Here is a 23,977-nt window from a genome sequence, read left to right on the forward strand (position 1 = left end):
AAATCGAGGTGGAATAAAACATGTAACTAAGTTTCTTACATAAATCCTGAAGCAAATAGGACACTGAAGGATAACAAGATAAAGCTGTCTTTTATCGCAGCTGGACAGTTTTAAATATGTTAATTGAAATCTTGAAGGCCTCAGAATGTAACTTGTTTGGATGCTAATGTATACGTTTTAATCTTAAAATATGCCTGTTATACCAAGACATATTTTATCTCAGCATTAGACTACAGAACATGTCATCAATAGGGTATATACTGAGTTTGAAGCACGTTAGCAATAATAATGCTAATAGAAAGTGTGCTTTAATAGGAGTAAATTAGTTCTTTAATAGGGTCATGACTTCACACCTGTATCCTTAGAGCTCGTTAAGTTGCCAGCCCTAACCAGGCAAATTCCTAAAAATATCTTAAAGGAGAAAAGAAATATTCTCTGAGGGACCACAAAATAAAGTTCTTTTTGTAGCAAATTGCAGGACAAGGAATAGCTACTTTCCTAGTAATAGCCAAAATTGAGGTGCCTTGTGACATATTTAGGCAACTTGCACTATAAACGATGGCCACAAGTAAGATAACAGGCAGCTTTTCCTCCTGATCACCCCTGTGGTTTGAGCAATGATTTTCCAGGCCAGTTCGCCAATAGGATCTTACGAGACCTTGAAAAGGATTTGCAACTGGGTCTTTCAGTCTATTTGTCAGTAAGGAGAAGTTTTTAATGAGAAGTTTTATGACAGCTCACAGTCCTGAGTGCTAGTTAAAGCCAGATAAACATTTTACCAGACAAAAGATGAGGCCCATAAATATTCAGACATCTGCTGGGAACCCTGTTTGCCTTATCAGTTGGAAGAAGGCTGGCCTGAATACTGCATCTGATGGATGCTTGAAACTTCCGTAAGTTGAAAATGTGTTTGGAGGTATACAAAGTGATTGCTGTACAAATGAAGAAAGCATTTCTTATCACATGGCAAGGTTTGACAAGAATCTTAGGCAGATATATGTCTACTAAAACAGTTCCTGGCATAACGAAGTCCTTATTTAAAAAACCTTCACCTACATTTGTGGCGGTACACTTTGGCTGTAATATGTACAGAACATTTTGCAGCATTTAACTGAGCATAAATAATTCTTCCACAGAGTGGAAATCATGCCGTGAACTCCAATGTTAAACTTCCTTGGGTGGGGTGTGGCTCTCAGAAGCCCTGGGATTTTTCATACTAAATGATGAGAAGGTCAAGCGGGCAGTGGTCAGACTGAGATATTGTTAAAGAAAAGCAGAGGAAATGTATGAATGGATCTTTTAAGTCCATCTTTTTGGTCAGAGAATGCTTCTGTTATTTCCATTGAATCTTCTTGTCCAGGTTGAGCAAGGAGCGGCTGTTATTGTTTCACACACCGTTAAACTCGTCAGAGACCTGGCTGGTGAGCAAGTGCCATTCACTCACTCAGTCATTTAGCACCATTAACTAAGCACCTGTTTTATGACAGACACTGTGCTGAGCTCAGAACCATTAAAAGAATAAATATATAAGATATTGCAAATGATACCAGTGAACGTAGGATTCAGGAAAGAAATAAAGTTTGATAATGATCGAAGTGTGTGCAAAATGTTATGGGAGAAGAGAGGAGTAAGTGATCAGTAGCCTGGGTCAGTCATAGGAGATGTTCCCCCAGAATGTAGTATTTGATAAGAATCTTAGAGGACATATGCAAACTGCTGTAGAAGCCTAGCAGTGCAGGCCAAGACAGCCAGGGTAAGAGGTAAGACGGGCCAGAGAATGATGAGGAATACAGTGTGGTGGAAAGAGAGGCTTCATGTATATGGGCTGGGGATTAGGCTAGAAAGGTAAATTGAAAGCTATGTGATCCTCATAGATGATGTGTGCTATGCTAACAAGACCATCCCAGACCTACCTGTAGAAGCCTCTTTTGAACAGGGATAATGCTGAAACAGAGTAGAAAGCACATGCTTTTGGGTGACCCTACGACTCATTCACCCTAACTGGTTTCTGAATAAGACAAGCGGGAATAGAAAAATGTCTTGTCTGTCACTGAACTGTCCTATCTACCCTTACACTCCTCCAACACATTTAATGTAGAATAGCCATTGACTTAACAGTACCAGTGTCTTAAAAAGGACATTTCCGCTATGAAATACTAACTCAGCTCTAGGTTGCACTTTGGGAAAGGAGGTCATTTAATACTGTTTCCCTTATATCCCCATTTAGAACAAAACATAAGGAGAAACTGGTCTGCTCATCTTCAAAGTAATACATATATATATAGTTTTTAAGGTAGAAAAAATTATTATCTAATCTCAGTATTTCAAATATAATTTTCTATTATGAAATATTTGGTGGGTAGAGATCAACGGTTTTCTTTCTATCTTAAAGTATAGAAGGAGCTGAAATATATTCAATTAATTCATTTTTAAGTGGCATAGCTTAATAGTCTTGTCTTTGATTTTTTTTTGTGTGTGTGTGTTGTTTTTGATTCCTTTAAATACGTTTTGGAGTGTGCAACACATCTGTGTAGGAGAGCTACATACCACGGGGGCCCTGCAAAGCGAAGACAAAGGACTATGGTTATGCCATTAATTTTTTCATACAAATAGTCTCATTTTTTCACATCATCTACACCACAACACATGGATTTTTATGACACACATATTTGTGAGTGGTAGACACCCCCAGCTGAAAGCTCCTCATTAGTTATGCGATAGGAATCAGAAGCTGATGAACACAAGTTCACTCTTTGTCATTGAAGCTGTATGGTCCTTCTGAAGTGGCCTGGGATCTTTCTCTAAACAGTATTTCCAGTGACCCAGCAACTATGATCTCCTTAAGTAGAAAAATAAAAGGAAAAAATATAGTAACCCATCTATGTAAGAAATATATAATCTTAACAGGGTCAATTCTATAATCAAGTGTACAAGTTTAATGACAAAATAATTAAGTGTCCTATTGTATATTCAGTCAGCAAAATCATTTGACCATAGGGTCCTCAAAATCCCAAATGTTCAACTCTCCCTCAATAATGCAATATATTTAAAAGCCACTTTGCTCTATTAGGATTCTAAAGAGGCTACTGAAAACACCAAAAGCTACTGATAAACATGTTTCTGTAGTTTTAGGCACAAACGTCTAAAGGATTAAAATAAAGCATTATTGAGAATCCTAATTATGTACCTGCTTTGGTAAGAAATACTTCAATGTGACATATTTACTTTATATTCTCATTCAAAATGACACTATTATATTAATAGGTACTTAACCAATAATTGAAACCATTATTCACAGTTGAATAGGCATAGTATATAATTAGGATTCTTTTAAAGGGACTTCCATGGCTAAAACTAATTTGGCTTTAGTGTCTGTTAATATTATAACTTCAAAAATAATACTTCCAGTTACTAGTAACTGAATCAAAAATCAACCTGAAATTAAAAGTTTCATTAAGAGTACAAGGAAAAAAACCCTATGTTTATAATTAATAGATATTCTGTCATTGGGAAATCTATGTACATGTACATATCTCTTCTACATTATATAGCAATGGAAAATGTCTTCTAAACGTTATACCCCTAGCTCATAGCTACATATCTCCATGTAGTAGTCCAAATAGCATGCCAATTAGTCTAAGCCTGTCCAAACATTGGAAAGAGAAACCCAGCTCTAGTTTGCCCCATTTCCAAAATAAATAGCAAAATAAGTTGGCAATCAAAAATAATTATAAAGCAATTGGAAGTCATGGAACAGTCCTGTTTACTTTGATTGCACAATTATAGAATTTGGGAAATTGGTGTATATTATAACCATAATCTTGCCATGGATCTAAAATGTACTATTAATTGTAGGGAACAGACTGTAGATGAATACTTTGTGTCATTTTTCTAGTTACTACCTTTCAAATTCTTCCTTACTTTGTATAAATGGAGCTTATGGATATATGTATGTATTAGTGCTAGGGTTTCTGAACCCTAGCACTAATCCTGGGTTTGCTGGATAATTATTTGTCTTGGGGAACTGTTCTCTGTGTTGTAGGTTGTATAGCAACATCAACAACCACTATCCCCTAGGTGCTAATAGTGCACCTCTGCAGTTATGATAACCAAAAATGTTACCAGACATTGCAAAATCACTCCTGGTTGAGAACCAACGACATATGTACATATGGATACACTTTTTATTCTAATATATATATGTATACATATATATCTTATATAGCGTTAGTCAAACTTTTTATTTCAAGCAAATTTTGGATTTCATCTTTAAGGGGATGATAATTGAAGATATCATAAATGCACATGTGTGAGTTAAACTATGGTTTTAAAACTGAACTGCCCTTTGGGAGAACAAGTTTTCTCAGGAGTTTGGAATGATCCATTTTAACCAGCAATCTCAAAATAACATTTCTAACTCCTTTTCGATTGGAAGTTTTATTCTTTCATCATTCTTTCGGTGAACACTTATGAAGCATATATTGTATACCTCCTACTATAAACAGCACTATAGACACTAGACAGTGGTGAACAAAACAACATAATTTCAACCCTTTTAGAATAAACAAAATCAGAAATATTAGTAAATATTTACCATTTGTCATTGATCTGAAAATGAGTGGTACTGATATATAAAATTAATTTACAAAAACCGTTTTGAGTACTTACTGCATGCAGTTCCTATTTGTAGAGATTACAAAAGTTGTGTAAACGTAATGTCTTCCCTCTTGAAAGATGTAATGTGGAAAGAAGCAAGTAGAGAATAATAAAGGGGAGGGAGAGATTAAGTGCTAAAATGAAGTTCTAGGGGCAGTGTGGCTTCTGGCTTACCATGTAATTTATCATTTCCCACACCTCCAGCATTTGTCAAATCCTTACAAAATGCTTACAAAGTTAAAGGCTACCACCTTTGCCACAGCTTTTGGATTTCAAACATAATTTCTAAAAGTCAGACTGTATGTTGGTTGGAAATTTATCTATGGAGGTAGATAAGGATTAATGATTGTTTCTAAGAATTAGGGACATTTCTTACTCGTTTTGTTTTTTTCTCCCCACAAAAGCCTTTCTTAAACCCTGAACCCTCATCAAAACAAAACAAAACTACTGACATCAACAAATGAAAGAAATTAGACATCCCTACATATACTACAAGACAAGGAATGTTGCACGCTAATATTGCAGAACACTGCATTTGGACAGCTATTCCTCAAGTTAAGCTACCTTCATGCCATTTATATTATGAGATCCTTGTTGCTATTAGATATTTATTCTAGGAATATTAAAAACTGGCAAAAATCAGACAGATGAATAAGATAATGTAATCGTGACTTAAAATCACCTTTTAAAAGTTCATATATAGTTTTGTGTGAATCACTATAGGCAATAGTATAATACAGATCACAGACATTTTGACTTGAGGCATTTAGATAAGATGAGAAAAAAAGGGATGCTGTTTTTTCTTTATTTTCACTTATATCCAAATAATTTTATTTTTACTTCTCCATTTCTATGAGTTCAAATACAAGGCTACTAAGAGTCCAAATACGAAAGATTCCCAATGTGTTATAACACAAGCCAAACTGATCAAACTAAAGCATGTCAGGTCATCACACTTATTCAGTGATTATATGGTGTGATTATTCAGGTAATATTTCTAGGTCAGCCCATCAAAATGCAGGCTTAGCCCCTTTGAATGTTTTTAACAAGATATAATATTATTATCACATAAAAGACCGGATTCAAACAAATAATTGAGAAACAGCATAAATAAAATAAAGTCACTTATTTGCGTGTAAGAAGTGTAACACTGGCTTTATACAGTAGCAGTTTTTAGACAGCAAACTTCTTAAACTTTAGGGTATATCAGAGTCACCTGCAGAGCTTGCTAAAACACAGATTTCAAGGCCTGAATCCCAGAGAATCTAATTTTTGTCTACTGCTGCTACTGATCCACAAATCATAGTTGGGGTGGCACTGACCTAGAATACGATCACAGGAATATTAATGCAGCTAATTATTCTTATTGTGGTTCATCTTCTGGGATTAATGTAGGTGATAAGCCAGCAATGTGTGCTCTAGATGGGAGAGAAACCACACGTGCTTTTTCCCTGATTCGCCAATGGATTTATATTTCGGTTGGAAAATTAAAATATGGAACTTTCAAAGACTTCAAATTTCTTTCAAGCATTGGCAGAAGGTTAACAACACAGATGCTTTTCTGGCCTTAGGTCAGATATATTTACGCCACACATGATGATCTTTGGAAACTTTACCCAAATTACTGTTGAAATTGTTTATTTCAGAACTAGGGCAACCAGATCCACCCTTTGTCTCTTGAGTGGGAGCAGCTTTGTTTTGCAAAGGCAGTGGCTAGAAAGGACCAGACGTTTCCATCAGCTGTTTGGTCATTGTGTTTTTTACTGGAATTATAGCATTATACAATATTTTTCTTTGCAGCTTAAACATTGAGCAAACCCAGACATCCAGAGATGCAAAAATGAAAAATCAGTTTCTTCTTGCTTGCCAAGTGAACTCTGTCAGACAGCACATCCTATACATCTCAAGTAAACAAAATTATGCTTAATGTGTTGGCAACATCTGTCACAAACACTCTTCAGCCTATGGCTTAAATGTATTGAGTTGGAGTGGATTTGACAGTTCATTTAGTAAGTCAAAGTTACGGTTGTGGGTACGGGCTTTGCCAAACTAACCATAAGGCTTTCCTTTTCTTCTTTTGTATTTATTTATTCATGTAATACACAATACAAAAGAGATTCTGTAGTTTTTACTAAGCAAAGTGGCTGGCAAACACCCCCTTTGCTGTAGATAACCAACACTAAACCTCTCTAAGTTGTCTGTCTCAGATAAAATATCATTAAGAAAATTCATTTCTCCCAGGAATTCCTACTAGTTACTTCCAGTTTGCTCCCTGACTGTGCATTTCTTCCATTCCCTTAAGATTACAAAATTTGTATTCTTAATAATTTGTAGGATTTTTTTTCACTGAATGTTTTTATTGAATGTGAACAAGACTCTACATTCTTACATATCCTCCCCCAAGAATACTTATTTTATTTTTTATGTATGTGCAGTAGATGATCTGCTTAGAAAGAACTGTTCGTTTATGTGCAGTAACAGGTCTCCTTACGTTATTTTCCACTCTGTGCCTAATGTTGCTATTTACAATTCCAAATAATGATAAATCCCTTCTTCCTCTTTCCTTTGATTGTCAGGTTTCTGGTTTGTACACAGAAGCAGCACTCACTCTGTGACATCTGTAATCAAATGAGTCCCCAAACACTGCTTTCAAAGAAAAGATTCTCAAAGAGACCAGACAATTCTTCCAAAATTAATTCCAAGTGCAGACATTCCATCCTTCTCATCATGCATGGATTTTGATTGTTCTGGCACATGCTTACCTACCTCATTTGCATATTGCCTTTAAAAAAAAAAAAAAAAAAACACATCCCTGGGGAATAAGACAACCTCCAGGGCCTTGAGAAGAAAGTATCCTTACCAAACACAATTGGGTTTTTATCTCTAATTTACATGAATGATCCTTTTTGTGGCTAGAGCAAGCTGTTTAGAATTGAGGTGTTTCTGGGATTGTGACAGTTTCGCTGCATGTTGGAATTTCTAGGGGCAAATATTCTAAAAAGATAACCTGTCTTGAGTTCAAGAAGAGAATTGAAGTCTCGCACCTGCTAAGCATTAGAATGTTGTCAAAGTGCCACTTTTTGGTTGAAAAGAAATGCTTCAGGACTTCCATCTTAACTCTGAGGTTATTCTATAATTTATCCCTAGGTGATTTAAGAAGAACCCTAGTTCTTCTTAAAGTGTTTACTTCTGGTCTGGCACAACAAATACCTGAAATGAAGGCCAGTAAGTATTTTTTTAAAAAAGGAAAACAATAAAGATGCTTTTGTTAAAAAGATTCAGGCAGCAGAAAGAAAAGTGCTGTGTCTCTGAATTATAATTAAGTAAAAGCTTTTCTTATGTTTCTCATTTAAGAGGCATCCTGATGAATGGCAATTCACAGAAGCATCGAGAAATTCAAACAACACAAATGCACAATTCTGTATATTTACAAGCTACAGACCTTTAAAATAACAGACATGTTTTCTGATTGATTCCTACTGAAAAGTCTAAATGTCTTTGTGAACAAAGCTGGCCCTGTGTATCAAGCATTTCCAAATATTTGGCTCAATTTCTATTATCTCTGAAAGTTAATGGGGAGGAGCCCATAGGGAAGGCAGAGTGATAGCCTGATCTTTTTCACAGATATAGTCAGGAAGTTGAATTTTGATAATACCAGAAAGAATTGCTTAGTTTGAGCAAAAGCATTTTAGGAAGCACTTGCTGTGGGTAATTAGTTTGGGTGCCAAGATCTGGCCATCTACATGCATCTGTCCAGTGAGAAAAATAATGTTTAGGGAAATAATTTATTTTGATACATAATCATTTTATCATAACTGGGTGTTTAAATGGGTTGTTATAAAACATGTTTCTACTTTTATCATAATCTTTAAATATAAACATTGAAATTATATACTCTCAAAGATTCCATCCAATTCTAGCTTTTTGGATGGAACAAACTTTCTAAGTTTGTTTTTTAAAAATATTTTTTCATTCTCCAAGTTAATTACTACAAGGAAAGTAGCAGAGAAAGAAAAAGGGAAGGATAAAATGACTTAGCTCCATTCTTCGCTCACCATAGGACACTTTGCATATGGATGGAAGTTTTTTAAAATGTTTGTAATTTCTTTTATCCCCAACAACGATAATAAATCAAAAAACATATTATAGATGTCTGCTTTTCTTAACATCTGATTTAAAAGTTAACACTTACTTTTTTTAAAAAATTGTGGATAGACATAAAAATTTGACCAGCTTTAACAGAGTTTGGTATTCTGTCTTGTGTCTAAAATATAGATAGATAGAAAACAGGTCAAAAGGTTAGGAGAAAAACAAATGGGAAATAGTAATTTTGATTTTTAGATTATCAATGATAGATTTTAATATGTCCTTCAAAGAGATCTAGTTCAGAACCCATGTGGGTCAGCATTATCCCTCTTAGCAGTAGATTACATTGGGGTGACTAAGAATTATCTATGTATTTGTAAATAAGAGATAAATGACATAAACCAAGTCTTATCAAATAACAAGAAAATTAGAGAATTTCCACTAATGTTCATATTTTTCAGTCAGAGAAGTTTATATTTAGAATAATGGGCAAGAGGATATAGATGATTTATTTCAATACATTCTACCTCAAAAAATGAAAATGTAAGTGACATATTTTAGATACATCACAGGTAAATTACCTCAGAAGAAAGGAAGTTGTTAATGGCATCTATTCAGACAAGCACAAAATGACATGAATGGACATAAAAATTATATACAGTTGAATTTAGCCTTTTTAGTAAAAAAGGAAAAACATTTGATGTTCACACATTTACAGTTTACTGTGTTTATTTGTAAGAAGTCTCCTTCCTTATAGGATATGTTTTCAAATGAACATTGTATATGCTTGTAGGGTGCTGTGATTACACCAACCATGGACCATCCCATGTCAATGCAACCAACCAATGTGATGGGCCCCCTGACACAGCAGATGAATCACCTTTCATTGGGCACAACAGGAACGGTGAGTTGAAGAGATTGTTTTGTTTCGTTGAACTTTTTTGATCAGATGTGATATTCTCCATTTTTACTGGCATTATCAGTGAAACTGTGTCTGTACCGTATTCATTAACTAACACACCTTTCAGGTTTCAGTATGAACAAGCTGCATTCTGCATGTATGTTCAATTCCAGGGCACATGTACTCACAGTGGCAAGACTAAAGTTCTATTGTGTCATTCAGTTACTTCTTGGTTTTTATGGTTCAATGTACCAGATATAATGTCTGTTTTTGGAAAGGTGTCCTTTTGCATGCACCTGCAAATCTAGACCCTGTGACTTAATATACTCAATCCTGGTTTTCTCTTCCCAGCTGCTTACCAGCTCAGCCACGAGATTATTACCAGGTTATACACAAGTGAGGGGCCATACCTATGACTGATACTATTCAATCAATAAAGAGTAATTGAGTAATTGAGCTATAATTGAGTTATTTTAATCCTTCTTTTTGATATGTTGATATAGATAATGTTGAAAAGAAGGAAGGGAACCTAATGTGCTTGATTTTTTTTCTTATAGGTTATGATATTTTTGACTAGCCTTCTTTGTCCTCAGAACAAAAGTGTGCTGAAAAATGCCTATTGCAGCCTGGATTTTATATCAATGAGGCATTTTAAATCATGGGAAAAACTTTATGTTTGATTTTTTTAAAAAGATAATTCCCCAAATGTTCAAGGAGGCAAAAGCCTAATACAATCTAGAATACTGAAACTTCACTAGTTGCCATTACAGAGAGCAATGAAACCATGAAACCTAACCACTCATGTGACACCTTCAGTAACAGTTTTATTTTGGCAAGTGTTAGTGCAGATAATCTTGTCATTTAATAAAACATAGAAATAAAAATACTTTTTTTTTTTTGACTGAGGTAGCTTAAATATTGTAGAAAGAGCACTGGACTAGGAGTCAGAAATCCTAGATATAAAACTTGAGTAAGCCCTGTTGTTTCTGTCAATTTTGGGGAAAATAATATTTCTAGTCTAAATTTTTTTTCTCTATCTAGTTGAAGTATTGAACTTGATCATATATGGGGCCCTTTGAATATCCAATTCTATATTTTTAAACCTATATGTCTTATAGTTACCACCTCTGTGATTCTTCAGTCAGGCTGACTTCTTCTCCAAATATCTATGTACAATATGCACACTAGCTGTGTATCAGGAATTTTACTCCATAGCAATGGCTTGCTTGCCAAATAAGTCTTGTTGACTCATGGACTTTTAAGAATATAAGAAGTTTCTGTCATGTCCGCTGAGGCCTCACAAATCTGTCCTAAATAGGAAGAAATTCGGTATAATTTAATGGAAAGAGCCACATTATTTCAATAAAGAAATTTTAGCTTTAGTAACATAAGCAAAGTTGCAGAACCTGTAAAAAGCAGTTGATAGTACCTTACCTGTCTGAATGCTTGGGCTGGATCAAATGATCTCTTAGGTTTCTGACCTACACTTTTAGAAGTCATGTCTAAGATATATTTAACTATATGCTGTGGTACAGCTAATTTTCATCATGGAGATACAGTTTGAAGAAATATTATATTGCTTTTATCAAAGGATTATTTGTAATTATTTTGTGTGTTACTAATAAGCAGGTCCTAGGAATAGTATCAGAAGGCCTGCAGTTTCTTATTTTTATTAATACATTATAGATTTCCTTCCATATCAGCCTTTGTGTCCTTCAGTGATTGTAAATTCTGAATGAGTGATGTAATGTAATTTTACTGTATTGAATAACAATCTGGAATCTGACTAAAGAGAGAATTATAATGCAAAACATAGAAACTCTTTATAATTTTTACTCATTTGGTTCAAAAGTAAAGCCAATTGACTTGCTAAAATTTAAGTTTGCAAACTAGTAGAAATATAAGAGCTAGTTAACTAAGTGTATGACTGAATCCTTTAGGGAATTAAAAAACAAGCTAGAAGACACAGAACAGACTCAGAATTATAATAGTTATTGAATCAATAACATATATTATGATTTTGTATTTGAGTATTTCAACAAGAATACATTTGTAAGGGACCATGACTTTTAGGCAGCTGGTAATAGCCAAATAATTCAATAATAATATATAACATTCTCTTTCTTAGAGAGTAAAAGTTTTAAGTATGTGGTTTATTATTAACATCAAATTTCCACTAGCTTTTTTTCTTTTCATCCTTTACATTCACACTAAATAATGTTTAGATACATTATAATATTTGTGTTACTTGATGTTATGGAAAAGTATAAAATTTAGTAAGGTTCTGAAGAGGTAGAGAGAAAACAGAATTACTTTGTTGATTCATTTAACAAAATATAATTAAGTGTCATTGGTGTCCAGAATACTGTTACTTTGTTTTCTGAGACTGTCACTCTAATTCTTTGATATGACTTCATAGATTCTTTTTATCTGAATTTTGATTGGCATTTGGAGTGACTATTATCCAGTTGAGGATGATTTTGTAAAATCAGATTTTTCTACCTTATTGCATCTTTCCAGCATTTTCACTGATGGGGAGGAATCCTGGCATAATGGAAAGATCAGTCAGCTTTGTTTTTAAACTTGAGTTCAAAACCTGGCTTTGCTCCCTTATTAGCTCTGCATGTTTAGGCGGGTTACTTAACCTCTCAGAACTTTTGCTTTCTCATTTTACAAAATGGGAAAAATAATGCTTGCATCCCAGAGATGTTTTGAGTGTTAATGAAATGACAATATGCAGCATTCCTTATACAGTATGATACCCAGTATGTGCTTCTCAAATGAGCTGCTCGTCCCCTTCACCTCCAGTGGCTTCTAACTATTGGGAGTCTAGTTTAGGTAGCCAGAAGTGATGTAGCACACTGTAAAATCCATGGTATAACTCACCTACACTATTTCAGTTGTTATAAATAATTTCTTTAATGTCTCCATTTCTTTGGCTGCTGACATATTCTTTTAAGGTGGCAACTCAAAAGCCTGTAGAGTCCAGCCATGTCATATTAATGAATGAAGTGGATCAAGTTCAAGCAAAAACCCTTGGAAATACATAATCAATTTTTAAATATTTACCTATATCATAAACATACTCATACCATATAAACATATATGACATTGGAGATTATATTTTAGATACGATGTATTTTCCATACAATAATAATACTATCTCTGTCTGAGTTTTGGGCAAATAGAAGTGAGAGGTGGTGCCTTTGGCAGCCTGAAATACGGATGCCTTGTCTGAAGAGGACAGCCACTACTCCATTAGTAGTACAGCTATTGTGATGGCTATTGACACATGGACATACAGACCCAGGGTGATCTCAGTTTCCAACTTTTAAAGATAAGCTGAATTCTTGAATTTTGATTTGAAATTTCTCTATATTTAAATATTGGGCCCAGTTTGTCCCAAGAACTCCCAGTTTATGACTCCTGCCCAAGGTTTTTCTGGTTCTCCTCAAACCTCTCTGGCCATTCCTTCTTCTCTTCCTGCACAGATTGGTAAGCCAGAGCTTCATTTTTAACATACTTATGCCACATGATTTTCGTAAGCAATCTCATTCACTCTCATGGTTGTAAACCCTGGCTTCCATGTTGACTCCTAAATCTCAGTCCCCAATGCTAACCTCATCTAAGAATTTTAGACTCATTTGTCCAAATACGTGCTAAGTATCTCCATGGAAATCTCCCTCAGACATCTCAAAGTCAGCATGACCCAAACTAATCTCATGAGCTTTCCAGAGCTTCCTTCCAACTAAAACCTCTTCCTCTTGTATGTTTCTGCTCCATTTCCCTGCAAGCTAATGACATGACCATTTTCCCTGCAGCCAAACCATACATCTAAGACCCAAGCGAGACCTTTTCCTTCTCCCTCACCACCATACACAATTACTTTTCAAGTCCCACTGGTTTTCTCTCATAGACATTGGTCAAATACATTCTTTCTTCCACATTTCTGGAGTCTCTGCCCTGGGACTCATTTGATTAATTGTAATAGTTTCCTAACTGTTCTTCAAGCTTTAAATTTCAGTTTGCTTCAATCCATTCTCTACCCTGTTGTCACAGATAGTCAATCTAAAACTATCTGACTGTGTCTCTCTCCTAATTGAAACATTTCAGAGGATTTCAGACATCTGAGCTCACAGAAATTCTGCAAAACAAGGTGTGAACAGTGACAAGTCAAGATTAAGATAGGATTCTAAACTCTAGAAACAGATAGGTTCCAAGGGCAGAGCAGAGAGTGACCCAGTGAATAATCTAGAGTAGGAAGCGATCAGGGCTGACGGAAGTTGTAGCTGTATTAGAATTTTTCATTTTTAGAAGGGGGATCTTGAACACAGGCTTAGTCCCACTCTTCCTTGTAAAGTCCCTGGCTAAAGGAATTGTATTGGGCCAAAACCTCTTTTTCCTTTTCCTAAAAGATGTTATAATTGTCTCCCATGACCTCAAATTTTGAAATGAATGCCATGTAGCTTAATTAACCTTTCTCTACAATTTGCCACCTCAGATGTTTATTGTTCAATTCTCTATTTTAAGCTAGACAGAATCTGCAGGCCTCAAAAAAAAAAAATGCATTTTATGCAAGCAGTGTAACTGTTTTATTTCAGGGCTCTGCTGACCCTGAAGGATTTTCGTAGCTTTTCTACATTTGTTTATTTTTTTGTCACAGTATTCCCTTGGTGGAACCAAAGCCCCATTATCCATAACTTCTTATCACTTTATTGTAAGCTTTAGCAGAAATCACTGGAGATTTTACTGTGTTATGAGAACCTCCAAATTGCATGACAATCTTGTTTTACAAGCGTCTTATCTCCTTTTCATTTGTTCAGTTGCTGGTCACCAGCAGCTTACAATGTCACCAGAATCTGTTGGAAGAAATAAAAAGTTTTTGTTCTGCAGGTTTTGTATCTGCAGTTTGGTTTGTGTTCTCCAAGCCACTGATGATTTGTGATATCATTGATTTCCACAGTGTAACCATAGTCACTCACAAAAATAACCTTGTAATTGTACTCCATCTGTCCCCACAGTTCTCTAGCATTTTTCAGTCACACCACTCCTTTACTGCTCTGACATTTTGTTGGTATCAGGTGAAAATCCTCAATTATTCAGTTTGTTAATATATTTTTCTTTTTTCTGTTATTAGGTATGAATATAAATATTAAGACAGATTTTTTTAAAAGCTAACAGGATGTTAAATATGGACTCTGATTCAGGAAACCGTATCATAAATGGTAATGAGTGCCACTCCTAAAATAGTTTTTCAGGAAAAAATATTAATTAATTTAAAACACTCAAATACAAAACAGAAAATATATCTAAAAAAGCAATAGTTTTAAAAAATTGGTTTAGTCTTACTGTAAAATGAAAGACCTTTGAAGGGAGTCTTAGAAACAATAAATGAATTGGCATTAAATGTAAGTCTAGTAGTATGAGTGTGTATTTGTAAATATTACACTTTTGTTGTTTAAAAAAATCAATTCTGAATTCAAATAAATTACTGCCATAGTAAAAAAGCCTCAATAGATAAAATGCCAAAGAACATGAACAGATAGTTGATAAAAGAGTAAATAGAATGCTAAGGAACATGTACAAAAATTATAATCAAAGAAACAGAAACAGTAATTAATCAAATATACGTGTACATATATCCCATCAAATAAAGCTATCAAAATGCAGTACAAATTGCTAATGAAGGTGTAGGAAAATAAGCATTCTCTAGCAGTGATTGCTTGATGATAGGAATCTCAATTTGTATAAGTACCAGTTGGATAGCAAGGTATTCAGTCGAGATACTTCAAAACATTTATACTGACTAACCAAGAAGTTATAGTTTTGAGAAGCTCGTCTATGGAAATATTCTATAATATCAGAAAAGTAATTATACCTCAAAATATTTGACACAGTGTTCTTTATAATGTCTAACAAAGAATAATAATTAAATATGTCATAATCCATCCATAAACCAGAACATAATGCAGCATGAAATCATAAGAGTGTTAAATAATTAGGAAAAAGTTTATTTATAATGTTAAATTTTTAAAAATTGGAAGTAAGGCAGGCTGTGGTGGTTCATGCCTATTATCACAGCACTTTGGGAAGCTGAGGCAGGAGGATTGCTTGAGGTCAGGAGTTGGAGACCATCCTAGATAACGTAGCAAGACCCCATCACAATAAAAAAAAAACAATTGAAAATTAGCTAGGCATTACATTATTGTGTGCCCTATAGTGCAACTACTGAGGAGGCGGAAGCAGGAAGATAAATAAAGCCCAGGAGTTTGAGGTTACAGTAAGCTATGATTGTGCCACTGCATTTCGGCCTGAATGACAGAGTGAAACCCTGTCAAAAGAAAGAGAGAGAGAGAGAGAGAGAGGTAAATTTGCATGTGCAGAGTTCAATATCAACTATAAAGTGGTATTATCAGGCTATAGAGAAATATAAAACAAGTGTGGCTATTTCCAAGTGATGGGATTAGGAGTAACGTCTATTTTAATCATTTTGCTTTTCTACATTATCCAGCTATTCAGCAATAAACATTATTGGCTTTTATTATTTATTGTAAAATGTTATATTCTTGGAAAATGACTAGTAGCATGGTCCAATAATTAACTTTTTTGGGGGGGGATTGGAGTGGTAATGTGTGATTGCAATTTTTCAAAAGGTACTAGGAATTACTACTATTATTTAAACATTTGGAAAAACTTTAAAAATGATTCTAATTATTCTAGATTTGGGGATTATAATCAGCTCAGTAGTTCAGGTACCTGTTGCAAGAAACAAAATAACTCATGTGTCTGGTTTATTTGCATTTGAATCTTTTGATCATGTTTGCTTTTGTTGCTCAAAGTGCCTTGCAATGTTCAAGTTCTAATCTGTCTTCTCACATGCCATTTACTCAGGAGAGAGTGATTAACCTTTTGTGGCAAGGAGATGAAAGTGAGAAATACGTGATAATCCAAAAGTTGTCACATGGGTTGAAAAAGAAAATTTGGGATATTTGCTTTTAATAAAGGTCATATAAATGGAATAAGAGTCACACAAGAGCATCTCTTTAACCATGTGTTGGCAGTTGATTTGAATCTAAACAATATCAAGTTTCTTTTAGAGTTTACCCCTCCAAGGGGAGTGGGGGCAAAAATAGAATTTTCCATTTTTAGAAGGGGACCCTAGGCCTACGCCATATGCCAGTCTCCTTTTTAAGATCCCTGGCTAAAGAAATTCCAGTGAGTCAAAAGCTCTTTTTTCATCTTTAAAAAAGCAGATATATTCTGTCCCATGTAACCCCTAATTTTGAAATGATTGCCATGTAGTTTAATTAAGCTTTATCTAGAATTTGACACCTTCAGTGCTAGGAGACTTGGGATAAAGATAACCATCATGTTCAATAGATTCTGTTCTGTGTATCTCTGCTCCCACAGTTACAACACATAAAGCTTTTTGGCCCTGAGGCGAAAGCACCCTCCGCTCTGCCTCACTGACAACCACTGGGATCAGAGCTGGAGCTGAGTGATAAATAATGAAATTTGCCTTCAAAATGTGTTAGCCTCCGTAGGATATAAGAATGTACAAATTTTTAAATTTTAGTTCTTTCTTTTGTTCTCCAGGACCTTGTTTCATATCATGCTCTGGGCCCCCTCTAGATGGGCTGCCTGGTAGAACTCTTTTGTCAGCCAGAGAGGGTAACATGTTTATATTGATTACCTAAGGGAGGTACCAAACAGGCTGTGGAAAATGACAGTGTTTCAGTACAAACTGTACTGTCCCAGCAAGTCTAACGGGACCTAATCACATGTACAGTATTGTGGTAATAGGGACCATGGTATCAAATGCAAATGAGGAATCATAATGCCTTTACTGCTCTAAGGCACGGGGGTCAGGCAACCATATGACACACAGCGGACTCTTCCACGTGTTAGGGCTGATTCTATTTTATTTTCTTTTGTACTTCATTGCATTCTTTCTCATGCTCTTTTCATTCAAAGATTCAATCCCAAGACAGGATTATGATACTCCACCAGCTGTTGTGTCAGGTAGGAAAATTCTAATTCTTTTAAGACTGGATTGGAGGGGAGAGATGGAGGTTGCCTTGTTTTTTCCCAAATTCTTTAAAGCAGTGATTCTCAACAGAGGTGGGTGCAGGAAATTTGAATTCCAGTTTGGAAGGGGGCATATGTAGTTCAGAAACATAAACTTAATATTGTAATTCTGTTATAAGTCTCGAAAATAAATGTGTTGCATTTTAAATAGAAAGTAAAAACTCAAAGCCATTTTATCTGTCAAGGATACACAGAAGATAGAGTCTGTGTTCTGTGTATCAGTGATTCTCAGTGTTAGACATGGTCATCAAATTCCTGAAAAGTGGGAAAATAATTTTATGTATAGCAAAAGAGGGCACAGGTTAATAAAAAATAGCTTGAGAAGCACTGCTTTAGAGACCAGAATTCTTCTAAATTGGAAAATCATCCCATTTGCTTGCTCAGCACCCTGCATAGGGTCTGACACATAGTACGTGCTCAATATAATTGTTTGTTGAATGAATCAAAACTTCAGATTTGTTCCCAAAATGATTCTTTTGGATATTGAAAGAAAAGCTGCCATTATTCCATTTATACAACAAAGTGGCAGAGGTTGATTTGAAAATATGTTAGTGTCTTGAGGGTTTTAATTAGCAATATTTAAGTTGTTTCATGAAATTTAGTAGTGCAGTATGTAATAGGATATGTCTATGTAAAGAGGTGGATTTTTATTTTGAACTGCACAGATCTTCTTGTGCTTTCATTTTAATTTTGAATTTTGACTTCTTGCAAAGAGGAAAATGGACACAATTTTTTGTTTCAGTTAATTTTTTAATTAAATACTGGCAATCTGAAGAGCATGAATTCTTTGATTCTTTGACATGTCAGACAGCAAGGTCATAAAATACAAAGACAAAAATGCATTGGGAAGACAGAAGAAGAATCAAAGGTCAGAAATAGACTGAAAGACCCCATGGAGCAGTTGAATCTGGCAACCTGATGGTGGTTTTCAAGCAGGGGAAATCTTGCTTTTAGCTACCTGTTTGCTTCACCCAGCATCTGAAGGGTAATTCTTTTTTAATTTGTATAGCCTTATTTAGTTATGTTCCTGGCTGAATACTCATCTTTAAACTTCAATTAATAATGTCCCATTGAGGAAAAATAAGTTAACTTTTGGCTGTGAAGTCATTTTGGTCCTCTTCAAGGTCTCTACAGTAGATTGCCACTAATGAAAATATCTCTTAGTTTTTCCCAAAGTGTATTTCCTGTCATATCTTAACATGCCAATTTCATTTAGGAGTTAGGGCCCCTGGGAAGAGACTATATTTCATACATGGTACTTTTGTTTAACAATATACATCTACTCTTGATAATTTACCAATATTCATAAAAATAAAAGACACAAACTGGAACTTACCTTCAACTAGGTTTCCTGATTTTTTACTTTCAAGAACATAATGGAGAAAGCAAGCAAATCATTAAAAGTACTTATCAGATGTCAGTTATAGGTCAGGCTCTATGTAAGTCGATTGAGGCAGAAGATCTGGTTGAACATCTAGGCTCAGGAGTTCTCACCTGATTGCAAACACAAGGCCACTGAAAGTTCTAGAACAGATGAGTGACTTGATAAAAGCAATGCTTTAAGAAATTTAATCTGAAAATTTTGTGTGGTCTGGAGCAGGAAGACATAAAAATCACATGGAACAGTTAAAAAGATTAGATATGATATATTGTATTTATAATAAAAAATCATCCTAAGTTTCCAGCAGTGGAGTAAAAAGGAAGGGACCCAATATAGAGTTAATATGAAATTTGGGAGATTTCACAGTTATTTTCCCCTTGTAAGATTTAATTGGTAGATTGAAATAAGTTTCACAGACTTCTTTGGTCTACATCTAAATAGAAATAGACTTGCCTTTCCAAAATGCTTGTTAATTGGCTGGTAGGACAACTTCAATGACTTTTCAGAAATTGAATATGCTTTTCTCACCCCTTGGCCACATCAGAAAAGTGAAACAGGAAATAGCATTGTAATATCTCCTTCCCAAATCTTCCAATATGTCAATATTGGACAAAACAAATAATTATTTACCAGTGTAGAATCCAACTAAATTGCTTTAATTTATTGAAGCTGAGATGTCTGCTTGATAATTTACAGATATATAACTTAATTTCATTCAATCAATGTTTCAACATTTATTGAACAACTCCTGAGTGCTAGACACTACACAAAAGTACTGGGGATACAAAGATGAACAGAAAATAGACCCCTGATTAAAATATATATATTTTTGGCCGGGTGCGGTGGCTTATGCCTGTAATCCCAGCACTTTGGGAGGCCGAGGCGGGCGGATCATGAGGTCAGGAGATAGAGACCATCCCAGCTAACACGGTGAAACCCCGTCTCTATTAAAAATACAAAAAATTAGCCAGGCGTGGTGGCGGGCGCCTGTAGTCCCAGCTACTCGGGAGGCTGAGGCAGGAGAATGGCGTAAACCCGGGAGGCGGAGCTTGCAGTGAGCCGAGATCGCACCACTGCACTCCAGCCTGGGCGACAGAGCGAGACTCCGTCTCAAAAAAAAAAAAAAAAAAAAAAAAATATATATATATATATATAAAATACCACTTACTATGGTATAATATTAGACCATTATAACATTAATAACAACATTTATTTGTGTTATTTGTGATGTTGAATGCATAAAGTACAGAGAATCAAGAATCTAGAAAGAATATTTGAAATCCTCAGGCAGACAAATACTGTTTGTTTTTCTGTGTAGTATTAAGTGATGTCATCTTCTGAGAGTGAGTGAGAGATGGCACATAGTAAGGATTTAAGAAGAACAGAGATTTGGAAAACTATGGCATGAGAAGGCCAACTAACAATCCATAGAATTTTGAGGGGTAGCAGTGGGCGTTCATTTGAAGCTATGGACTATGTATTTGTGTGATTAATCTGTGAGGATGTTTGATTTTCTGCGGTCATAATCAGTAGCCAAAAAGGCAGACAGGTGAATTAATGCAGGGTTAGTATTTACTAGGTGAAGTGAGGAAAAGGAGAGTGTGCAATTATGACATTGGCAAGAAAGTAGTTGAGTGGCAAACTGTGGGTTTAAGGAAGAATAAAGAAGGAAGAAAAAAGAAGGCAGTAGTGGATGAGAGATAGAAAACAAAATATAGAGATAAGCAGTTTTAATGAGATGTACAATGTAGTTAGTAAAACAGTTGGATTTAAGATTTTGGATAATGAACTATTTCTTGACAAAGTTTGAGTCACGGGAGCAGGTGACCGCGGTGAATTTGAGGTGAAAGTGACAGAAGTTAAGGGAGTTAATTAATGTGAACATAAAGAGTGACTAATGAAGTGAGGGTATTTTTGCATATTTTAATTTTGTTTTGTTTGTTCTTTGCCATTAATACATTATACAAGGCTCAAGAATATTTTACTTAGGAAGAGTCTGAGGTAAATATTTAAGCTTCAACAATGAATATGCCTTAAAAGTAATAATAATCTGGGAAGAAAGAGTTAAAGCAAAAGTGGTGATGCTCAAAAGAAAGAAGGAAGCTTGGGAAACAGAAGCATCTCTGATTTATTTCCCTGGAGTCACCTCTTCTTGCCTACATCTCTGCGAGGCCTTACCTAGCTCATGTCAAGGAGAGAAGACAGAAGGCTGAAACTGCCCTCTACATTTTCACACCAAATCAGGAATCTATTCTCTTTTTAGTATTTCTTTTCTGTGACAACTATAACTCCTTTAAAACTCCTTCTCTCTTAAGCAAATGTTAGTGAAAAAATATATAAAGGCATAGTAAAAGACCATTTTCTATACATGATTGGGTTTTATGAAACACGAAAACTGAAGATAATGTGTAGTCAAATTTTTATTTCAGTTGTTTTGAGCTTAATTTCTTTGAATGACATCAGCATGAAATCAAGCAAAAGACTACTATCACCAGAGAACTAAAGTAGAATCAAAATCTATCCTCTTTTTCTAAAGAGCTTTGAGTTCAGAATTTGAACCTAGGTTTGAAAAAAAAAAATTGTTTTTAAAAAAGAAGAGAAAAACAGGGCCTGAAAAATACACTGAAAAGAACGTGTAGAACTTGTGGAGCATTTTCATTCTTTGCCCTAACCTTTTATGCACCAGCTGAAACAGGTTGAAATAGTAAGTGTTATCAGTACAACTTCATGATGAGATTTCACAGAAAAAGTTTGCATAAATTCACAATATACTGGTCAAATAAGAAGTTTTTAAATATCTGATTTCTAACCACAGAGTTGTGCTCTAAGAATAAAGTTCTTTGTTGGAGTACTTGAGGCAATTAAGACAAAATTCACTGTTACAAACAGCGTGCAGTTTCTCACATTGTTTTTGTTTCAGCAATCTAAGTTTGCATTGGAAAGCTTCATTAATTTGGAATTTGTAATGTCCAAGCAAAGATTTAATTGAAGCCTATTTTTTATGCTGCATCTTAGGTGAGAATTATTGTGTTAAACTATCCTCTATTATCCAGAGGAGGGAAAGGCAGAGTATTTTAGCTGCTTCAAAGAACAAGAACAAGACCATCTTTCAAACGCTAAGCAACATTGGTTTTCATAGATTCCATGAGCTAATTACAAATAATTTCCATCTTTTAATTAAAAATTAAGTCCATTAGTACTTCCAATTAGCAAGAATCAGCCATTAAATTGTATTTATTGTAAAGGACCTGACACATTGTTATGTTTCCCACAAGCCACACATGAAATTCAGTTTCTTTTTTTTTTTTTTGCTCAAATACTGTGCATTTATATTGACTACAAAACTACCTTTCTTTAAATGAATTGATTTTTTTCTTTGTAATAAGTTCTTAGAGACTTTGCTCCACTTATTCTTCATTTATTCAACTCATATTTACAGAGCACCTCTACAGTGCTACAAAAAACTAAGGGTAGGTCCATTTCTTGCCCCCAAAGAACAAAGATTCTAACATAGTAAAAGGATATACAGAACTGTCACATAACATAGTACATGACAGACACCATAAGAGTGGTCTGCAGAGCAGGACTTTTTACATGGTATTTGTGCAAGTATTTGACAAATAGGCATGTGCATGCTGAGTTATTGTGTTCCTGCTGGTGCATTTATTTTGTCTGCTAAATTACAAAAATTGAATCATTAGGACTTTTCCTGTGGGACCATACTTGTTATGTATGTATTAAAGTAGGAAACTAGATTAGACTAATATGTAAATATCACTGTTACTTAGCCCAGTTTGTTTTTTGTTTTTGTTGTTTGTTTTTCAAAGGATGGGATAGGTGAGTGTAAAATTCTATGCCTTATCTTCTAATGCAGCAAGCATTTCCTGTAAAGGTCCAGAGAGTAAATATTTTATGCTTTGCAAGCCATATAGTCTGTGTCATACTATTCAACTCTGCCACTTTAGCATGAAAGCAGACACAAGCCATGTGCAAATAAGTGAGCATGGCTATATTTCATTAAAGCTTTATATGCAAAAATAGGCAGCAAGCTAGATTTGGTCTGTAGGCTATAGTTTACCTACCCCTGCTCTCTCTAGTCAATTTATTTTTATAAGTATTCTGAACTAAATACTATCACTGATATTCTTTGTAATACGAATGAAGTGCCCTTCCCTTAAAATTAGCATTTTTGAGCTTTTTTTTATTTCATAAAAGTATGTACAGAATAATTGATTATGGTAGTGACATACTAAAACCCTTTAAGAGTATTTTTATTTTTATATTGTATTAATTTTTAAAATTTTTCATTATATATTGGTATTGTAGGACTTACAGCAGCAACAGGGGATCACCAAAACCAGGAAAATCAAACATATATTCTGTTTAATATCCTCTTGGCAGCCTTTAGAATCTTATACTTTTAGAAATTTAGAGAAAAGGTAAGAAATATATCATCTCAAAAGATTTGTAGTAAAATATATTTGACATCTTTGTCACACCACCTGAGGTGGTTTCTCTGTTACTGTTGTGGTTGTTGATTAGTGTACACTGAAATTACTCTCGATCTACAGTATTTTAGCTATTCTGTTTCCCCCTGGGTAACTGCTTCCCTGAGTACTGTGTGTTGCTTTGCAATCCGATCATAAGGCAAAGCTTTCCCGGTCTTGTCTAAAAGCCAAACACTACACAGGGCAAGCCTGGGATGGCCGGAGATAGGACTACCCTCTGTGACAAGGTCAGAGAAAGACAATGCTTGGTGATGCAGCACACACATCAAATCAAAAGGCAGCTTCTCAAAATGCTTTCTGTAGTAGAATCTTTCAGTGAGTGGCAGCAACTGACTTAAAGCATCCCACAGCAGCAGC

At 34.9% G+C, this 23,977-nt stretch overlaps 1 protein-coding gene across 6 annotated transcripts in view; it reads left to right on the forward strand.

Moving 5' to 3' along the window:
• The window catches only part of RBMS3 (RNA binding motif single stranded interacting protein 3), a 771,622-nt gene that overhangs the window by 679,829 nt on the left and 67,816 nt on the right, over positions 1-23,977 (forward strand). For 5 of the 6 annotated variants that reach the window (XM_033212877.1, XM_033212879.1, XM_033212874.1 and 2 more), the window contains 2 exons: positions 9,536-9,646; positions 17,618-17,665. In XM_033212877.1, coding sequence (XP_033068768.1) covers positions 9,536-9,646; positions 17,618-17,665 — 159 coding nt within the window. The remainder of the gene's footprint in view (positions 1-9,535; positions 9,647-17,617; positions 17,666-23,977) is intronic. The other variant, XM_033212876.1, reaches the window with a different exon arrangement.

The sequence above is a fragment of the Trachypithecus francoisi genome, unplaced genomic scaffold, assembly GCF_009764315.1.
Source record: "Trachypithecus francoisi isolate TF-2019V2 unplaced genomic scaffold, Tfra_2.0 Lachesis_group0, whole genome shotgun sequence".
In the NCBI taxonomy this organism is placed as follows: Eukaryota; Metazoa; Chordata; class Mammalia; order Primates; family Cercopithecidae; genus Trachypithecus; species Trachypithecus francoisi.